Source organism: Gigantopelta aegis, chromosome 4 (assembly GCF_016097555.1).
Source record: "Gigantopelta aegis isolate Gae_Host chromosome 4, Gae_host_genome, whole genome shotgun sequence".
In the NCBI taxonomy this organism is placed as follows: domain Eukaryota; kingdom Metazoa; phylum Mollusca; class Gastropoda; order Neomphalida; family Peltospiridae; genus Gigantopelta; species Gigantopelta aegis.
This window is the reverse complement of record NC_054702.1, coordinates 41,382,137-41,402,460: the sequence shown is the minus strand read 5'-3', so window position 1 is coordinate 41,402,460 and position 20,324 is coordinate 41,382,137. Positions and strand designations below refer to the sequence as shown.

Genomic DNA, 20,324 nt, shown 5'->3' with positions numbered 1-20,324 from the left:
TATTCATATTTACAAAATAAGAGTTAATTGCAACATTTAACAAAGAAAAATCCACTAGCCATCGGACATGGCAATAGTAGTTATTTACTAGCCCAATAATGAATATCACTAGCCATAGGAGTGGGGCTACCGTAATCTAGAAGCCCTGACTGTACCACAGATCAACATCTATTCTCTGAATTTATCATTGGGTATATTAAAGGGACAGACCCTAGTTTTTAAACACAAAAGCATATATTTAGAGCCGTTTATGATCACTGAAATCAAACATTGCTTATATTTTATTGTTCAGATTATCCATTCCTGTACAACCGAAGTGTTTCGGATCATCCTGGTGTTTCAAATATCACAAAATTAATTTTTCATATTTTTAAAAACGCACGTGCGTCTGACAAGTAACGATCATGGAATCGTGTTTTAGTCCATTTTAAGGGTATTTCAACGTCACAGACTCTTGTTTCACTTTGTTGTATCGAAATGTGTTACAGGTTTGTAAATTAACCACACTTAGTGTCCCCATTTACGGGTTGAAACTAGGGTCTAGGTGAAACATATGCGTTAGTATTTAAAAACTAGGGCATGTCACTTTAATGTTTTGGTTAATAATTTCATATCCAACTGAAGAAAAACAACCCAACAGCCCATCAATATTACTACTTTAAACGTAGGACTCGTCAGAAAAAAAACCATACAGCTATGCCGGGCTATTTTTCAACTGATTGACTTGTTCAAATATTAGCTAATTTTATATTCGTTTGTCATTATGACGAAAGCAAATACAGGTCTACAGATTGTTTATTGGTTTCGTGACTGGGGTAACTGACGTTTGACAAATTTTGTAAGACAAAGTGGAAACCGACTGTCAAACGAATATCATTTTGGCGGCCCATCTACGGAATCCGTTCGCATGGCGAGCTGCCAGCCAAGGCGGAAAATAGATAGATTTGTAGTTGTCTCCGCCTAATGAGATTTCTTGCCTGATTTATACCGCCGATATGATGATGATCAATTGGGAAGCGTCTCAACCAATATATATATGCCGGTTTGGGGTGTCGAACAAAAACCAATGAAATAGTCATTTGCTCGCGTGTATGTCTATCGTCGGTTTAACGTGTCTGATATGTCCTTGATTGGAATAGAGTCAGGCCTAGTTCTGAAACATAAATTTGGCCAAACCTAGCAAGTTTCGACTGAAGTGGTTTGGTTTGATAACATTATGTCAACAGCCCGGCTTCCCAATGCTCTTTGAGGTTGTTAGTGTAGACTTAAGGGATTAAGGATGTAAAAAAAATTAAAAAATCAATCGATGGTCACCTAATCGCGAAAGATATGTTCCGTTTAGACAGGATAAAGGGAAAAAGGACCGTTTGTTCCACGACGTTGTTTAATCACCGGCTACTGGTTGTCAAACACAAGGCAATTGTGTCTGATCGTCCAGTACCCACAGCAGACTCAGCTTGGCGTACATCATCTGAACGATTACACGCGTCACTCAAGGGCATTAACTCTTGATACTGCTGGGATGGCCGCTATGGCGCTGTAGTTTCATGCGTCACTATATTTCAAATATCATCCGGCAGGGTCAGAGTTCGATAGAGCGGTTAATAATGCCAGTTCTGCCATTAGTGATAAAGGTGGCGAGGTTTATTGTCAAAAACGAAAGTATTTTGTCTGGATGAATAAATTAATACTTTTATATTTTATTTGTTTATTTGTGAGCTTTAGTTTAAAAGAAATGGTTAATAGTTATTGTTGTTGTTGTTATTAATTATTAATGCTGTTATTATTATTATTGTTATTGTTATTATTATTATTATTATCATCATCATCATCATCATCATCATCGTCGTCGTCATCATCAAAATGATCATGGTTATTATATGCCGCTAACAATTTCAATTATGGTATCACCATCATCATCATAATCAGCATTATTATTATCATCATCACCATCATGATCGTCGTCGTCATCTTTACCAACATTATTACCATCTCAAGTATTATCATAATCACCATCATCACAATCATCATGTCTGTTCATTACCTTCTTACGCTGAAATTTGTGCATCATTTCTCTTTGACCTGTGATGTTTGAACATTTCTTTCAGAAGGGGAAGAATGAGGATCGTGAGTTCATTATCACGACACTGTCGGTATGTTATATGGCGTGCCATCCCTTTATACCTTGATTTTCAGGGTTTTGTGGCGTGCAATCCCTTTACATTTTGATTTTCAGGGTTTTGTGGCGTGCCATCCCTTAGACCTTGATTGTCAGGGTTTTGTGGCGTGCCATCCCTTTAGACCTTGATTTTCAGGATTTTTTGGCGTGCCATCCCTTTAGACCTTGACTTTCAGGGTTTCGTGGTATGCCGTCCCTTTACACCTTGATTTTTCAGGGTTTTGTGGTGTGCCATCCCTTTCGACCTTTATTGTCAGGGTTTTGTGGCGTACCATCCCTTTAGACCTTGATTTTCAGGGTTTTGTGGTGTGCTATCCCTTTCGACTTTTATTGTCAGGGTTTTGTGGCGTACCATCCCTTTCGACCTTTATTGTCAGGCTTTTGTGGTGTACCATCCCTTTCGACCTTTATTGTCAGGCTTTTGTGGTGTGCCGTCCCTTTTAACCTTTATTGTCAGGGTTTTGTGGTGTGCCATCCCTTTAGATCTTGATTTTCAGGGTTTTGTGGCGTACCATCCCTTTAGATCTTGATTTTCAGGATTTTGTGGTGTGCCGTCCGTTTTGACCTTTATTGTCAGGGTTTTGTCGTGTGCCGTCCCTTTTGACCTTTATTGTCAGGGTTTTGTGGCGTAACATCCATTTAGACCTTGATTTTCAGGGTTTTGTCGTGTGCCATTCCTTTACATCTTGATTGTCAGGGTTTTGTGGTGCGCCATCCCTTTAGACGTTGAGTTTCAGGGTTTTGTGGCGTGCCATCCCTTTACACCTTGATTGTCAGAGTTTTGTGACGTGCCACCGCTTTAGACATCAGTTACTAGGGCTGCATGGAGTGTCATCCATTTATAGCTTAATTATTAAGATTGTGTGCTCCTCATACCTTTATACCGTGGTTGATAAGGCTGTTTGCGCTCCATCCCTTCATGCCTTTGTTGTAGGGGTTGCATGGTGTGGCATCCATATACCTTGATTGTTAAGGTTATGTGCGCCCCATCCCTTTATACCGTGACTTTTTGTTCAGGGCTGTATGACATCCAATCCAGTTATACCTTGATTAATAAGGTTGTTTCCGCCCCCATCCCTTTATACTTTGATTTTCAGAGGGAACCATGCATTTAAACCTTAATTATTAAGATTGTGTGCCGCGCACCCCTTTAGACGCTGAATATCAAGGTTGTTTTTGGTACGTTGTAAGTAAGCATGACATGCCTTTTTTCTCTTGATTGTTCTATCCACAGGTTGTTTTGGCATGTTGTAGGGTACTCCATGCCTTTAGAACTGGAATTATTTGGGTTGTTTTGGTATAATGTATAGCCTGCTATCACTATAAGATCTTAAGTGCTTGGTTGTTACGGTTTGTTATCACCACAGCAGAATGTGATTGTCAGAGGTGTATTCATTCATTTTCATTCATTTCAACTTATTTTCGTGCTTATATCCAATTAAGGTTCAAGCACGCTGTCCTGGGCACACACCTCAGCTATCTGGGCTGTCTGTCCAGGAAAGTGGGTCAGAGGTGTATGGTTGTTCTGTTCCTTTATATATTAGTAGAGTCAATATGTGAGAAAAAACACCTTAACCCCCCCCAAAAAAAAAATTGCTACAAAAGGTTTTTTAATTGTTTCTGGTACTCTTGGACATTGGGAATAACATATCAAAAATCTATCAAAATCTGACTAGAAAAAACTGTTAAAACTGGGTCAAATCCAAGATGGCCGTTTCTGATTTCGCACTCAGTAAAATTAAATCAAATTTAATTAAATGACTATTTAGTCCAGCCAAATGTTTAACAAAATAAGTAAAACTCATTTAGTTTTCAAGTAATGATTCTATATCGTAAGTGCATAATCTTTCTATTACGTCAGTGACTTAATAATTCAAAAATTCTAAATGGCCACTACGGTTCATGGATGCGATAGGAACCGTTTACTTTAGTCACTTATGTAAGCCCATGGGAATTTAGTGATAAAACAAACTACTAATTTAAGATGTATTAGGGTATTAAGGAGATCCAATATAATAAAAACATTCTAAATTTCATTTGAATGGCCACAGAGAAACAAAATGGCTGCCAACTTACATGTATACATTGACAGTATATGGAAAATGCATATATACTTAGTAATTGGCTAAGTAACATTTATAGTATAAAAGTGCAAAATGTGATAAACATGCCACTTTGCATGCAGTTGGGAGTAAACCTTGATATAGGACCAACCTGGCAATGACCTCCCAATGGCCAGGTGGCGTCACAATTCAATATGGCCGCCAATTAACTATTTAACATTTAAAAGTGCAAGCTATAAAATATTAGTTGCAATGACACATTTCAGACAATATTATTACTATATATGCGTTGCTGTTATATATTAATATTTTGTTTTAATATGAATATACTGATCAAAAAAGAAATGTGTCTAATCATAAATGCAAGACCAGATGCAAGCCTTTCTCAAGATATGTTCCTACTTAGAAGGTAATGATGAGGAACAATTAACAATTTCTGACCTGAGGTGTAAAATGAAACCATTTTTATGCTGTAACTGTTCTCTTCCATATATACGTTACTACCTTAAGGACAAACTAAAGCATAGCAGGAGGGGAAGGCCTTCATGACTTAGTGACTATGACAGAGAAAACTTCACAAATACTTCGGTCTTACTTCCAAAGTGCTAAGGAAGGTGATGAGGAACATCAATATACTTGAAACTACTGCCAGTCAAAAGTGACATAAAAACCAATATTGCTTCTGTTACTGAGCAGTATCCAGATAGTTGTATGCTGAAACTGGATTCTGCTTTGCAATTAATTCTAGACACCCTTCATACGATGCTGGATTTGCTATGTGTTGGAAAAGATACTCAGAGAAAAGTGGCAGTCATTGGTCAGTCAATTATTGAAGTTGTTAACCCAAGTGCTGTTTGTGGTGCCATTACAGATGAGACTTGTTGCCCAGATGCACCATTTATATCAATCTAGATTCCTTATAGACACTCTTTCTGAAATGGGGTTTATCTCCTCCTCTACTGAAGTGCAACGGTTTGAAAAGAATGCCGCTAATTCTGTTGCCCCAGATGTTATAGGCAAGGATAATGACCTGTTAGACAGAAACATTGTTATTCGCTGCAGACCAGATTGACCACAACATCCTCACAATAGATGGAAAGAGGCTATTTCATGGGTTGGGTATGATTGCCATACTAACACCAGGAAAGAAGACAAATTGTATTGTACCAAGGAAAAACGTCTGTCTAATTTAAACGTAACAGGAAAGACAAAGATCAAGATAATAGACGACCGTTTTGCAAACTCTGTCTGCTGCAATGCCAAATTTCAAGAACTTCCCAAACTCAGTGATTATGATAGGCGAGTAGATATTTTATGGGAACTGTCGTTCAGTTTCAACAAGCTGACACCAAATTGGCAGAGCATGGTGCATATTGTCCATCAAGGTCATGTTCACCCTGGTCAGTCTTCTGTTGTGTTTTTGCCCATGATAGACATATACTGTGAAGACAAGACGTGTATTCCATTCACACTGGATTACCTTTTTAATCTAGCTTTGAAGTACTATGTATCCCCAATAATAGCATTTGACCAACCTTTATATTGGAAGGCATCCGAAATTATCAGCAATGCATCAAAGAATAGTAACTTGAAAAAGATTGTTTTGATGCTCAGCAATTTTCACACATTCATGAATCTACAGATTCTCTTGCCACCTTGCACTATAACATTTTCAATAAAAAGTAGATGCAGCAGAATCGTTTGTTACACCTGAACATCTTCCCCCAACTACATCTTCAACCAAATTCCACTGCCTCAGTTTACTACCAGATCATGGTAAGGATTGGAAAGGAAGGTAACATGGATCCTGTAAACTGGGGATAGAAAGCTGAAGACAATCATTTAATGCAGAATGTTGCCCCTGACAATCTCCTGAAGGTGGTCCATGCAACTGCTCAACTGCCTGTAGAACACCGTTATAGCTGCAAGGGCTATGGACTACCATGCATAGCTGCTTGCGGGTCCTGCCAACTTGAGTCATTTTATGGATGGACAAGAATGCTAGTATGTGGATAACATGTCATAGGTTATCATGACATCACGTTCATTATTTTTGCAATGAAGCAATGCATTATTCAAAATGGCATTAGAAATTGATATTTTGCAAATAATATCTTTCAGATAAAATTCAGTCAACTTTAAGGACAATAGTTTTGAATATTAGATGTTTTAGCAACCAAATTGAAACGTGATGTCATGATATCATATGACGTTGCTGCAAGATTTTAGACATGTTTTTTTAGAATCCTCACAGTCACTTTCCTAGTCAGGAATAATACATGTAATGGGCTTTTGGTGCATCATGTCTGAGATAAAAAGCCCAAAAACTTTATATATCCGCCATATTGGATTTGACCTAATTTTCCTACTTTCTGATTGGTTTATTTTAATAGATTTTTTGTATGTTATTATGTACAACTCAACAAACCTAAAACCACCAAAAAAAACCTTTTGTAGCAATTTTTTGAGGGTCAAACCATATATTGACTCTACTATATCTTGATTCTCGGGTAATACTGCCATTACCGTTAAACTCGGATGAGTTATACTGAGTTTGTAGTAGGGCATGTCATCACTGTAAAGTTTGATTGTAGGTGTTGTTTTGTCACGTTGTAGGAAGTATCATCCATTTGACTTTGATACATTGCACCGGGTTTGTACATACAATGTGTTAAATGTGTCGTTAAATAAAACTTTTCTTATTATTATTTCACTGATGCACGAAACGTACGTACCGACGTACTTACACACATGCGCGCGCGCAAGCGCACTCACAAACATACGCACACACATACACACAGACACATACTCGCAAACACACACATAAACACACACACATACATACACATACACACACATACACACAAATCAATCAATCTCTCTCTCTCTCTCTCTCTCTCTCTCTCTTATCTCTCTCTCTCTCTCTCTTTCTCTCTCTCTCTCTCTCTCTCTCTCTCTCTCTCTCTCTCTCTCTCTCTCTCTCTCTCAATTATATCTATCTATTTACATATTTGTCTATCTGTCTATCTATCTATCTATCTATCTATCTTCCAGCCAGTGATCCACAACTTGTGTAACAAAGGCCGTGGTATATACTATCCTATCTGTGGGATGGTGCATATAAAAGATCATTTGCTGCTAATCGGAAAGAGTAGCCCATGAAGTGGCGACATCGCGTTTCCTCTCTCAATATCTGTGTGCTCCTTAATCATATGTCTGACGCCATATAACCGTAACTAAAATGTGTTGAGTGCGTCGTTAAATAAAACATTTCTTTTGTTCTGTCTATTTGTTAATCTATCTGTCTATGTGTCTGTCTGTCTATCCATCCATTCATCCATCCATCCATCCATCCATCCATCCATCTATCTATCTATATTATAAATGTCTCTTCACATACATGCCTTGGCATATATATAGACACCTACAATTTGTATATCTGTCTGTCTATATGTCTGTCTGTCTGTCTATCTACCTATTTATCTATCTATCTGTCTATCTGTCTATCTGTCTATCAGTCTGTCTATCTACCTATCTATCTATCTGTCTATTTATCTATATATCTGTCTATCTGTCTATGTATCAGCCTGTATGTGTGTCTACACTCACACACACACACGCGGACATACTGATATACATGTACACAGAACTATAACAAGGCGTTACTCATCTCCGTTTCTGTAAATGATTTGCGCTAATAGCGCAAACGATGTTAGCTATGTCTTAATTGTACATTCACGTCTGCCGATACCGTCAAAAAATATCGGTGCACGAGGAAGAAGATATTAAAAAAAACCCAGTAGCACACGAGATGCTCACACAGATTGCCATAACAACTCAAACAACTACATCTGATAAACATTTGTTTTCATCAATACCATTGTAGAATGTGGTATTACTGCGTGCTAAAAGCATGATCGTGTGCATTTCTGAAAGCATGGTATTTGAATACTGTTCATTATGTTGTATCCATGGACTTTTTGAAATTACATTAATCTTCTCTCTGTCTCTATCTGTCTCTGTTTATCTGTCTCTCAGAGAGAGAGAGAGAGAGAGAGAGAGAGAGAGAGAGAGAGAGAGAGAGAGAGAGAAGAATACAGAGAAAGACGGTGAGAGGTCAGGTCAGATCAGGTCAGATCATAGGGCTAAACGTGAACATTCAAAGCAAGCTGTTTTAGCGCACGCCAGTCATGGGCACAGGCTCCTCCGTCCAGGGCCCCGTTCTCCACGAAGCGATCTTAGCCCTAAGATTACTTTAAGCGCATAGCTACCATATGCACTTAAGTTGGTCTTAGGGCTAAGATCGCTTCGCGGAACGGGGCCCAGGACAGGAAAGGGTTGGGGTTGGTGGGAGAAGGGAACTGCCTGCACTGACAGGTGCAAGAGAACACCACCAGCCCGACCGGAGTCGGTAACAGGCGGAGGGGGTGCTATGGAATATGGAATGTCCCGTAGGATTCATGTCAAAGGGAAAAGGTAGACAGTGAGAGAAAGTGCGAGTTAGAGAGAAAGAGAGACAGAGCGAATGTGTATGTGTGTGTGTGTGTGTGTGTGTGTGTGTGTGTGTACTCTAAAGTAATATTGTATTTTAGGGCTATTATTAACTATAGTTTTCTTTCTTTCATATTGTCTGTACTAATTATTATATTATCACTTGAAAATGTTCATGGGCATCTGCATGGCACCTCTGAAATTACTAACATATATGGTATTGATAGGTTACTACACAATAACCTTAATAATTAAGGACCACTTATCGACTCTCTGAAAACACTACTTAGTTACAGCAGCGGCCATGTTTGGATATCATATATAAGTGTTTATGGTAGTACTGTGCCAAATAATAATTCACAGGTTAAAAGTTCGAAGTGTTCCAAACATAAAATATTTTATTTAATGCCGCCATGCCTCTCATTAAAGAAATACATGACACAACTAATTTTTATAAAATGCCGTTTTAATTCCCATAAAATTAATTTAATTGATTTGACCTATTATCAACTCTTGTGCTTGAATCGTTTGAAAGCAGAATCTATGGAAAGGATGCCCAATTAAAGTGCGCATTTTGAAGTACTGGTTTTATATGTAGCAGATTTAGCAGCTACTATTACTACTACTACTACTACTAGTAGTACTATCACCACCACTACTACTACTACTACTACCACCACCACCACTACTACTACTACTACTACTACTACTACTACTACTACTACTACCACTACTACTACTGCTACTACTACCGCTACTACTACTACTACTACCACTACCACTACTACTGCTACTACTGCTACTACCACTACTACTACCACACTACTACCACTGCTATTGCCGCTGCTACCGCTACTACCACTGCTATTGCCGCTACTACCGCTACTACTACTACTGCCGCTACTACTGCTACTACTACTACTACTACTATCACCACCACTACTACTACTACTACCACCACCACCACTACTACTACTACTACTACTACTACTACTACTACTACTACTACCACTACTACTACTACCACCACCACCGCTACTACTACTAACACTACTACTACTTCTAACACTATTACTACTACTACCACCACTACTACTACTACTACTACTACTACTACTACCTCTACTACTACTATTGCTACTACTACTACTACTACTACTACTACTACTACTACTACTACTACTGCTACTACTACTACTGCTACTGCTAATACCACTATTACTACTGCTACTACTATTACGGCTAATACTATACTACTCAAAAGAATTTAAGGGTCAGACGATATTTTCGACATTATTTTCTGAATGTCAATTATATTAGCTAGACCATAATGTCACGCATGGTATTGTTCCATTTTGACGAAAGTGGGTCTAAGTAACCCATAAATGAATTAAAATCCACTGTCATTGACACTGTCGACTAGTTCTAATGGCGAAAACATGCTTACATTTGCACATAAATTAGGGCGAAAGCGAAAGGTCTGATAAGTGCCCATAACTTGCTTTTTCACAAAGCGCTTCATTTGCACGCTTTGCACGTGTATTCCATGTTCCCAATGCTGAATTTCCGTATAATTGGAGCTTGCGTTCGTGTACGGTGCACACTCCAAATTCGACAATGGTACGACTTCAACTGACTATCGAAGATCGAGGAAGGGCTATTGCTTGGCTTCAGGATGGCAATACGTAAAGAAATGTTGCTCTGAGACTTGGTGTCAGTCAGAGTGTCGTTGGCCGACTGTGGCAACGGTACCAAGCAACGAATTCTGTTCGAAATCGTCCACGTTCGGGAAGACCCCGAAGCACTACAAATAGAGAGGACCGCTACATCACCAATATGGCTCTACGTCAACGCACAACCACTGCACGCCGATTACGTGACAATCTGCGGACTGCGACTGGAACTGAGTGTCTGATCAAACCATACGCAATCGTCTGAGAGCCAATACTCTACGCTGCCGTCGCCAGGCTGTTCTACCACCACTCCTACCACGTCACAGAACGGCCAGACGTCACTGGTGCACGCTTCATCTGCGGTGGCAACGTGTTCAGTGGGGTCGAGTGATGTTCACTGATGAGTCCAGGTTTAGTCTCCAGTTCAACGACGGTCGGGTTCGTGTCTACAGACGTCCTGGGGAGCGCTTCGCTGACGTTAACGTTAGACAACGTCACCGGTTCGGTGGTGGCAGCGTCATGGTGTGGGGCGGCATCTCTATCCACCACAGGACCCCCCTCTACGTGGTGGATGGCAATCTGAATGGAATCCGCTATCTGAATGAGATTATCCGGCCGTTGGTTCTCCCAGGCCTTCAGCAGATTGGCGGCGGGGCAGTTCTGCAGGATGACAATGCCAGACCCCACCGCGCCAGGGTGGTAACGGACTTTCTCGGACAACAAGGTATCGCCAGGATGGATTGGCCAGCATATTCGCCTGACTTGGCCCCAATAGAGCACGCCTGGGACGAATTAGGCAGGAGAGTTCGGGATAACCATGCCCCTCCGGCCAACCTTCATGATCTGGGTCAACTTCTTATGGCAGAGTGGCAGGCCATTCCCCAAGAGTTCTTCAGACGTCTGATCAACAGCATGAGGCAACGATGTGTCGAGTGTATTCGCGCCAGGGGTGGATTCACACACTATTAAACGAATGTTCTAATGTGTAAAATCCATGTTTGACAACCTTCAACTTTGACAGCATGTCATGTGACTTTCTTGTATACAGTGACGTTTATTTGTGTTTTTTTGTAAATATGGAACAATAAATAAAAATGTTGGTGTAGTTTACATCATCAATCTAATACACTCTGAAACTTATTTGGTTATAAATTTTTGACCCTTAAATTCTTTTGAGTAGTATACTTCTACCATCACTACTACTACTGCTGTTGGTGCTGCTGTGGCTACGGCTTCTACAACTACCACTCCTACCACTCCTACAACTACTACGACAACTGTTACTACTACTACCACTACTGTCTCTATCACTACTACTACTACCACCACTACTACCATCACTACTACTACTACCACTACTACTACTACTACTACCACTACTACTACTATTAGTAATAATACTGCTACTATTACTACTACTACTACTACTACTACTACGACGACTACTACTACTACTACTACTACTGGCTACTGCTAATACCACTGTACTACTGCTACTACTATTACGACTACTACTACTACTACTACTACTACTACCACTACTACTACTGCTGTTGGTGCTGCTGTGGCTACGGCTTCTACAACTACCACTCCTACCACTCCTACAACTACTACGACAACTGTTACTACTAAAACTGCTACTGCCTCGTCTAATATAAATATTACTAACTATTATAGTTCTGTCGAATACCAACAAACAATTTTGCAAGTTATTGCTCTAAACTTCTTAATATTTATCAGACCGCTCGTGGCCACATTATATTTACTCTTTTTTTCTGATATATTTCCTTTCAGGAAAAGCCTTACATGATGCCACGTGAAAGTCCCGACGAGAATGGACAGATGTACGAAGGCTTCTGTGTCGATTTGCTCAAGGAGTTGTCCCGGATCGTAGGCTTCAGGTACAGAATCCGGCTCGTCCCGGATGGAAATTATGGCGCCCCAAACGACGATGGAGTGTGGAACGGGATGGTGGGGCAAATCATAGAGCGGGTAAGCCAAGCCACGTGTTTGTCGGGTTGTCGAATTAACACAAATAATAAGACATTGATTCGATTAGCCAGCACGCCTGTCAGGCAAGTGATTGCCAGCTTGGAACCTTAAACGTAAAAATTGTTGACGTTGTAGAATTATATATATATATATATATATTCCTGCGCTGAGTAGGCCTATCGCGTGTTATTAAAGGGACATACCCTAGTTTTTAAACACTACAGCATATTTTTCACTATTAGAGCCATTTATGATCACTGAAAACAAACATTACTTATATTTTATTCTTTAGATGATCCATTTCCGTAGAACCGAAGTGTTTCTGGTCATCCTGGTGTTTCTAATACCAAAATATTTTCACTTTTCATATTTTTAAAAACGCACGTATGTCTGAGAAGTAGCGGTTTATTGATTCGAGTTCGTCTTATTTTTTAAGGATATTTCCCGTTTTAACTCGTCTTTCACTCTAATGTAACATTATTCAAATGAGTTACAGGTTTGTAAATTAACTAAAGTGAGTGTCCATTTTTTACGGGTTGAAACTACAGTCTGCGCCTTTAAAAGGAGCTTGCATCTGTGACCCGAGGCTCAGTGGTGTCGTGTTAGGTACAAGGTTCGCAGCCCGGTACCGGCTCCCACCCATGGCGAGTTTTAACGACTCATTGCGTAGGTGTAAGACCACAACACCCTCTTCTCTCTCACTAGCCACTAACAACTAACCCACTGTCCTGGACAGACAGCCCAGATAACTGAGGTGTGTATGCCCAGGCCAGCGTTCTTGAAACTTAATTGGATATAAGCACGAAAATAAGTTGAAGTGAATGAATGAAAATGCTTATAAGCCTATGCTTATAAGGTTGTACTATACAAAATAAAACTGTACTGTTTATATCTATGTGACGGTTTAGGGAGATGATACGGTGTCGTGCGTGCGTGAGCGCGTGTTTGTGTGAAAACTTGTGTTCGTGTGTTTATCTTAAATATACATCATGTATTATATTTTTATGCATTTGTGTCATACTGAGTTTGTAAAATGAAACAAATAAAACTAAAAACAAATTAATTATTTAATTAATTGATTAATTAATTAATTGGGCTCAAATTGCGTGCATTAATTAGAGTCCAAACTAAATGATAATGAAATCCAGTCCAAAGCAATGCAATGCCCCCTGTCTAACAATAGAACAAGCTTGAGTTCTATTGGTAATGAAACACACGCGCAGGAACATGTGCAAGAACATGTTGCTCGAATACGAACGAACTGTAAGGGGCACCAAGTCCATTTTGAATTGACTGACTTCAATCCAGACTTTAAGGTTTTGTTTGTTTTGTTTAACGACACCACTGGAGCACATTGATTTATTAATAATCGGCTATTGGATGTCAAACATTTGGTAATTTGAACATATAGTCTTAGAGAGGAAACCCGCTACATTCTTCGATTATCAGCAAGGGATATTGTATTTGCACCATCCCATAGACAGACTAGCACATACCACGGCCTTTGATGTACCAGTCGTGGTGCACTGGCTGGAGCGAAAAATAACCCAATGGACCCACCGACGAGGATCGATCCCAAACCGACCGCTCATCAAGCGAGCGCTTTACCACTGGGCTACGTCCCGTTTACCCCCGACGAAAGACGACTTTCATACTAGTACATAGTTGGCCCATCCCTCCATCCCAGTTGCTGGCATCTTTCAACGCTCATGCAGTGTCATCTATGAAAGAGATGGCGAAGTCTAAAAATGTCAATCCCAGAGGGAGTGCGAGAGGTGAAAAAAGGAACAGTTATCTTGCGTCTGTGAAATCTTATTGGCTGCAGTGACGACACTTGCAATCACATTACAGTTTCTTTTCATATCCAGTGTTTTAATTAAATGAAAAATGGTTGACATTTTGCTTATCAAATTAAGAAAGAAAAACGTGCGATTTTAGAAACGCTTACCCAAAGGCTGTCGCGCACTTTTAGACCATTAGGTCCGCTGTGAATCCACACAGCTGTATATATTTCATAACTAAGGGAGGTGTAGGTGGCGAACTAAATTGGCAACTATGACTGATCTTCTTAATATTCATCCCACTAAACGAATAACAGTGAATCAATTCAATTTAGTTGGTGTGTTTAGGTTTTCGTGGTAACACTGTCTAGCCGAGAAGAAAAAGCTTTTGTATTAATGTGAGTTTAGCTGATGCGTGCTTTATAACAATGTGATGAATGGTTTTTGAGTTGTTTCTATAATATTTATTAACTATATTCACAATCGGTGTGTGGTCAAGCACGGTATGTGCTGATAAACCCAAGGCAGTCACAAACTGATAAAACTAAATATATTTATTATTACAAAACAGGCAATATCACAAAGTAGTAAAACAAGAGCATCTAAATATTAATAAGTCAAATATGTAACTTAAAGAAAAAAAAAACACGTCTAAAAATCCAGAGAGAGAGAGAGAGAGAGAGAGAGAGAGAGAGAGAGAGAGAGGGGGGGGGGAGGGAAAGAATGAGAGAGAGAGAGAGAGAGAGAGAGAGAGAGAGAGAGAGAGAGAGAGAGAGAGAGAGAGAGAGAGAGAGAGAGCAGCGATACCGTTCGCGAACTACATACCCGAGTACACCGACTGTAAGAGAGCAAGACGGACATTTGTACATCATTACGGCCTGAGAAAACTGTATATCATACGCACACATATGGAAAGAGAGACAGACAGACGGACAGACGGCCATAGAGAGAGAGAAAGAGAGATAGACGAAAGGAGGGATATATACTTAAGAGAGAAACGGGGAAATACCCTCTAGAAATAGACTTAAGCTCTTCTCCATAACCATTACTTTTCAGAAGTACGTGCGTTTTTTAGATTATTTTTAAAAATTATTATTTCATGGCATTACTAACACCAGGATCACTATAAACACTTCGCGTGTTCTTAAATGTATAATCTAAATAATAAAATATAAGTAATGTCCAATATTAATTATTAAGAAAACCGGTTCTAACATTGAAAAATACGTCTTAAGCTAGATTCACACTTCACCGCCGATTCATGTTGGCTAGTAACTGACTCGCTCGATCCTGCTTCCGTTCAAACCTAATTCTCATTTTTCAGTGAATTCAGTGTAGTTTTAACACAGTTCAAATTAAATGTTGGTGCGCGTTCGTTCAGGTCTTTTTTCCTTTACCTAATAAAAATATAATTTTCAGTTTCGCTTGAGGTCATCAATCAAAGTTTGAATTAACCTTTAAGTGTTTACAAACTAGAGTCCGTCACTTTAACGCGTTTAGTGACTTTAAACTCGAAACTACAGTAAAGTACTCTTACAACGAACCGGAAAGAACCATGATGGTTAATTCGTTATAGCAGTAGTTCATTGTACACATTTTCACAAGTTGGTTATTAATGTATAGGGACATAAAATGGGACTTTACAATCAGCTCATTCTTTGCAAGTAGTTCGTTCTAAGCATGTTCGTTATAAGTGTACTTTACTGTATTTCAGTTGTTTCCTTTATGTCTTTTTCTCTACCGGAACCGGTGGTGTCGTGGTTAGGCCATCGGTCTACAGGCTGGTAGGTACTGGGTTCGGATCCCAGTCGAGGCATGGGATTTTTAATCGAGATACCGACTCCAAACCCCGAGTGAGTGCTCCGCAAGGCTCAATGGGTAGGTGTAAACCACTTGCACCGACCAGTGATCCATAACTGGTTCAACAAAGGCCATGGTTTGTGCTATCCTGCCTGTGGGAAGCGCAAATAAAAGATCCCTTGCTGCCTGTCGTAAAAAGAGTAGCCTATGTGGCGACAGCGGGTTTCCTCTAAAAACAGTGTCAGAATGTCCATATGTGTGACGTCCAATAGCCGATGATAAGATAAAAAATCAATGTGCTCTAGTGGCGTCGTTAAATAAAATAAACTTTATTTCTTTTTCTTTTTCTTTCTTTTTTCTTCTAGAAAGCAGATCTCGCAGTGGCCCCACTGACTATCAATTACGTGCGAGAACAAGTGATAGACTTTACAAAACCATTTCTTAATCTCGGAATAACGATTCTCTTCAAAGTGCCCAAGAGGGAGAAGCCGGGATTGTTTTCATTCCTTAACCCCTTAGCCATCGAGATCTGGCTGTACGTGATAGCGGCGTACCTGCTCGTCAGTTTCACGATATTCATCCTGGCCCGGTTCAGCCCCTACGAGTGGTACAACCCGCACCCGTGCAACCCCGAAGCCGATACCGTGGAGAACACGTTCAACTTGTCCAACAGTTTCTGGTTTACCGTGGGAACGCTGATGCAGCAGGGGTCGGATGTTAACCCCAAGGCTGTGTCCACAAGGATAGTAGGGAGTATATGGTGGTTCTTTACGTTGATTATTATATCGTCGTACACTGCCAACCTGGCTGCTTTCCTCACCGTGGAGAGAATGGTATCTCCCATTGAAAGTGCCGAGGATGTGGCCAAGCAAACGGAGATAGCTTACGGGACGTTGAAGAGTGGATCAACGATGCAATTTTTTAGGGTAAGTATATCTCACCGTTTTGTGAATTAGTGTTTGTTATCCACATAGTTCTCATGATATTCAGGGATATATATATAACTAGTTTGACACACACACACACACACACACACACACACACACACACACACAATGTGTCATAATGATTCCACGTGCACATCGAATGACGTCATGTTGAAAACCGACGTCATAACTTAAGGCCCAAAACACACCGGTGTAATAGCCCAAAATATACCCCACGCCAAACTATACCCGGGGTATAAACTGGACTAACCCAGAATATACCTCGGGGTATGAAATAGGCTAGCCCAGAATATACTTCTCTAGTCTGTATTTCAATGTCCAGAGGGTTTTTCTTCCATCATAATCTATATATTTTGGGCTAGAGAATATTGAAATATCTTCTAAAATGACTAATCTATGATAGTTTTACTTTTATGAAAGCAATAGTTTCTTTTCTTTTAAAGCGTTTATTATTATTTATTTATTTACATATACAGGTTAGTAATGAAAAAATAAGGGTTAGGGTTAGGGGTGTAAAACAGGCTAGCCCACTTTAACCCTAGGTATAGTTTGGCGGGAGGTATGTTTTGGGCTGTTACACCGGGTCTGGGTCTGGTGAGTGTGCTCCCAGTCCAAAATGAAACGCATTGAATCGAATGTGACAAACACACCGCGTCTGTGCTGACGTCAACTACAAATTAGGCAACATACGTCATAGAACATGCGCTATATTTCCACACTGCCAGACTGACAGCTGCACAATGTTCAAACCTTACTCATTATTTTGTTCTTAATAATCAACAGGAAAGGTATATATTAATCAATGTGGATTTCTTATACTTATTGCTGATGTTAAAAGAAGTAAATTGATCTAAAGATATGAACTCGACATTAATATTGTCACGGGGATCCTACAGTACCCGTAACTGGATGAAACACGATTATCCAAATATCTCTCCTAACTGTATATCTATTAGATCTCTCCGTATCGAGCAGTATTTACCCGAGTGGCTCGTCTAGGTATGATCAGAGATAAGATCTTATATAAAGTATATATTATTATAGCACGTTTAGTTCACTAGAAAACACAACAAAAACACAATACACTTTGGAATCTGTATTAATCTACGCTGACAAATGTACTGCCGCAGTAGTTAATTAACAACAACAAATAATAACAACCCAGAACTGATCACTTAGCTAGTTAATCTCTAGGTGTCTCGTTTACACAATATGCTAATCACTTCACCGTGACACAACACCCACACGTGTGATAATTGAGAAACGCTTCCAGGAGAACTCTATTCCTAACTGGTTAATTTTTAATTAACCCTTACTACTCGTTCAGTAACGTGTGATAATTGAGAAACGCTTCCAGGAGAACTTAATTAATAAAGGAATTACAACTCTATTCCTAACTGGTTAATTTTTAATTTTCCCTTACTACTCATTCAGTAACCTTGTAACACAGAATTAATACTGGTACCTATCACAATAAAGACAATAACCTACAGTTTACCTAGGTCCTCTAGGATGACTGGCTAAGCTTTATATATTTATTTAGGACAGTGAGCCTACAGATTACTGCGTCAGATGACCGGCAGCACCGTCTAAATAATATTGGTATAATACAGTATTAAAACATTTAAAGTCACATCAATCACATCAAGGTTATACAACAGAGCAGAAATGATATTTACCAAGTCCTAACGGACTAACGTTCCCCCTGGACGCCTTCCAATATGTTTCTCCTCGATATATCTAAAATCCTAGCTATTTATTCAAAACTCTCAGAGACAGCGAATATCGCCTGGGGGTACAAGGCGGTACCTCACGTATCATGTGGATTTTCCACAGCCACCATGCCGGCATATTTTTCTCTGATCGTCAGACTGGCTGTCGCCATTCGCTAGAGATACCCCGGTCGCGCGGAGGTATTACGTAACTACTGGCCACATGGCCTCCGCAACTGGGCTGGGTGTGTATTAGAAACTGCACACGGCCCTCTAAACAATTAATATCGCCACAGGCGAAAACAAAATTAAGAGCATGTACCGTCACAAATATATATTGATAACACGTTACAGTTACATACCCAGACGTCAAAATACACCAGACATGGCGGTTGTGCCACACTCGCCAGACCCAGACCCAAACTCAGACCCAGACCCAGACCCAGACCCGGTATGTTTTGGGCCTACTGTGGCTTCCCCAGTCTTAGCTCTGTGTAACTGTGTACGAAAATGACGTCATTTCGACATCTCCTTCTAGTTATTTTTGAAACATTTTATCATGGTCTTTGTTACTCATTACGAAAAAAGGAAGAAGGATAATGTGGATAATAAAAAAAGTATTACACTTGCGTGTGGATCGTACTAATTTTATGAAACTTGTGTCAGGATTTATGTATTACCCTCGCTCTCGCTCGTGCAATATAAGAATCCTGACACTAGTTTCGTAAAAAAAATGTATCAGTTAAAGGGACATTCCTGAGTTTGCTGCATTGTAAGATGTTTCCGACTAGTAAAATAATTCAACGATTAAACTTACATATTAAATATATTTTCTTGTTTAGAATATCAGTGTCTGTATATTCAATGTGTTTCTGGTCGTCTTAATATTTGTAAGAAGCCCCAAACTGGATTTTGTCTTCAAATAATTTCGTACGTACGAAAAAATATATTTTAGGAAATAAAATGAAATTTAACCCAGTACAAATATTCGAACGATCAGAAACACGTTTAATATACAACCACTAATATTTTAAGCAGAAAAATATATTTGATATGTAATTACAATCGTTAAAACGTCTCTGTTAGTCGATATCATCTTAAACAGTGCAGCAAACTCAGGAACGTCCCTTTAATAATAAAAGTTATTCGATAATACAATTCACTGTACATCACGTTGATAAGAAATTTGAAATAAATTATTACAAAATTACAAAACGGCGTACTTATTTGTTGAGCGTAGGAATAATTTGCTGGTATGTAAATCGGTGTTCATTTCTGGGTGACGTCACTGTAATGACACTATATCTTAGGTCTACTATAGTTTATTTCAGAAAAGTAATAAAACAGTTGAAATTGGAATAGGCATAACCCTAACGCGTCGCCAATAAAACTAAATTTGCGACAGTAAAACCACCGGTATACGTCCGCAAATCGGAAAACACAGTAGGGTTATCCCCTAATTTATGAACATGAAAAAATATTTATTGCCACAATGTGTCACGACATGTGTTCAAATCATGACGTGTGTTCAAGTCACGACGTGTGTTCAAGTCATGGCGTGTTTTCAAATCACGACCTGTGTTCAAGTCGTGACGAGTGTTCAAGTCATGACGTGTGTTCAAATCACGACGTGTGTATAAGTCGTGATGTGTGTTCAAGTCATGACGTGTGTTCAAGTCACGACCT

General features: G+C 39.5%; 1 protein-coding gene across 1 annotated transcript in view; it reads left to right on the top strand.

Moving 5' to 3' along the window:
* Positions 1-20,324, top strand: part of LOC121370563 (glutamate receptor ionotropic, kainate 2-like) — a 186,810-nt gene that overhangs the window by 153,160 nt on the left and 13,326 nt on the right. Inside the window, exons 10-11 of the mRNA XM_041495871.1 lie at positions 12,201-12,398; positions 16,345-16,905. Of these exons, the coding sequence (XP_041351805.1) occupies positions 12,201-12,398; positions 16,345-16,905 (759 nt within the window). The remainder of the gene's footprint in view (positions 1-12,200; positions 12,399-16,344; positions 16,906-20,324) is intronic.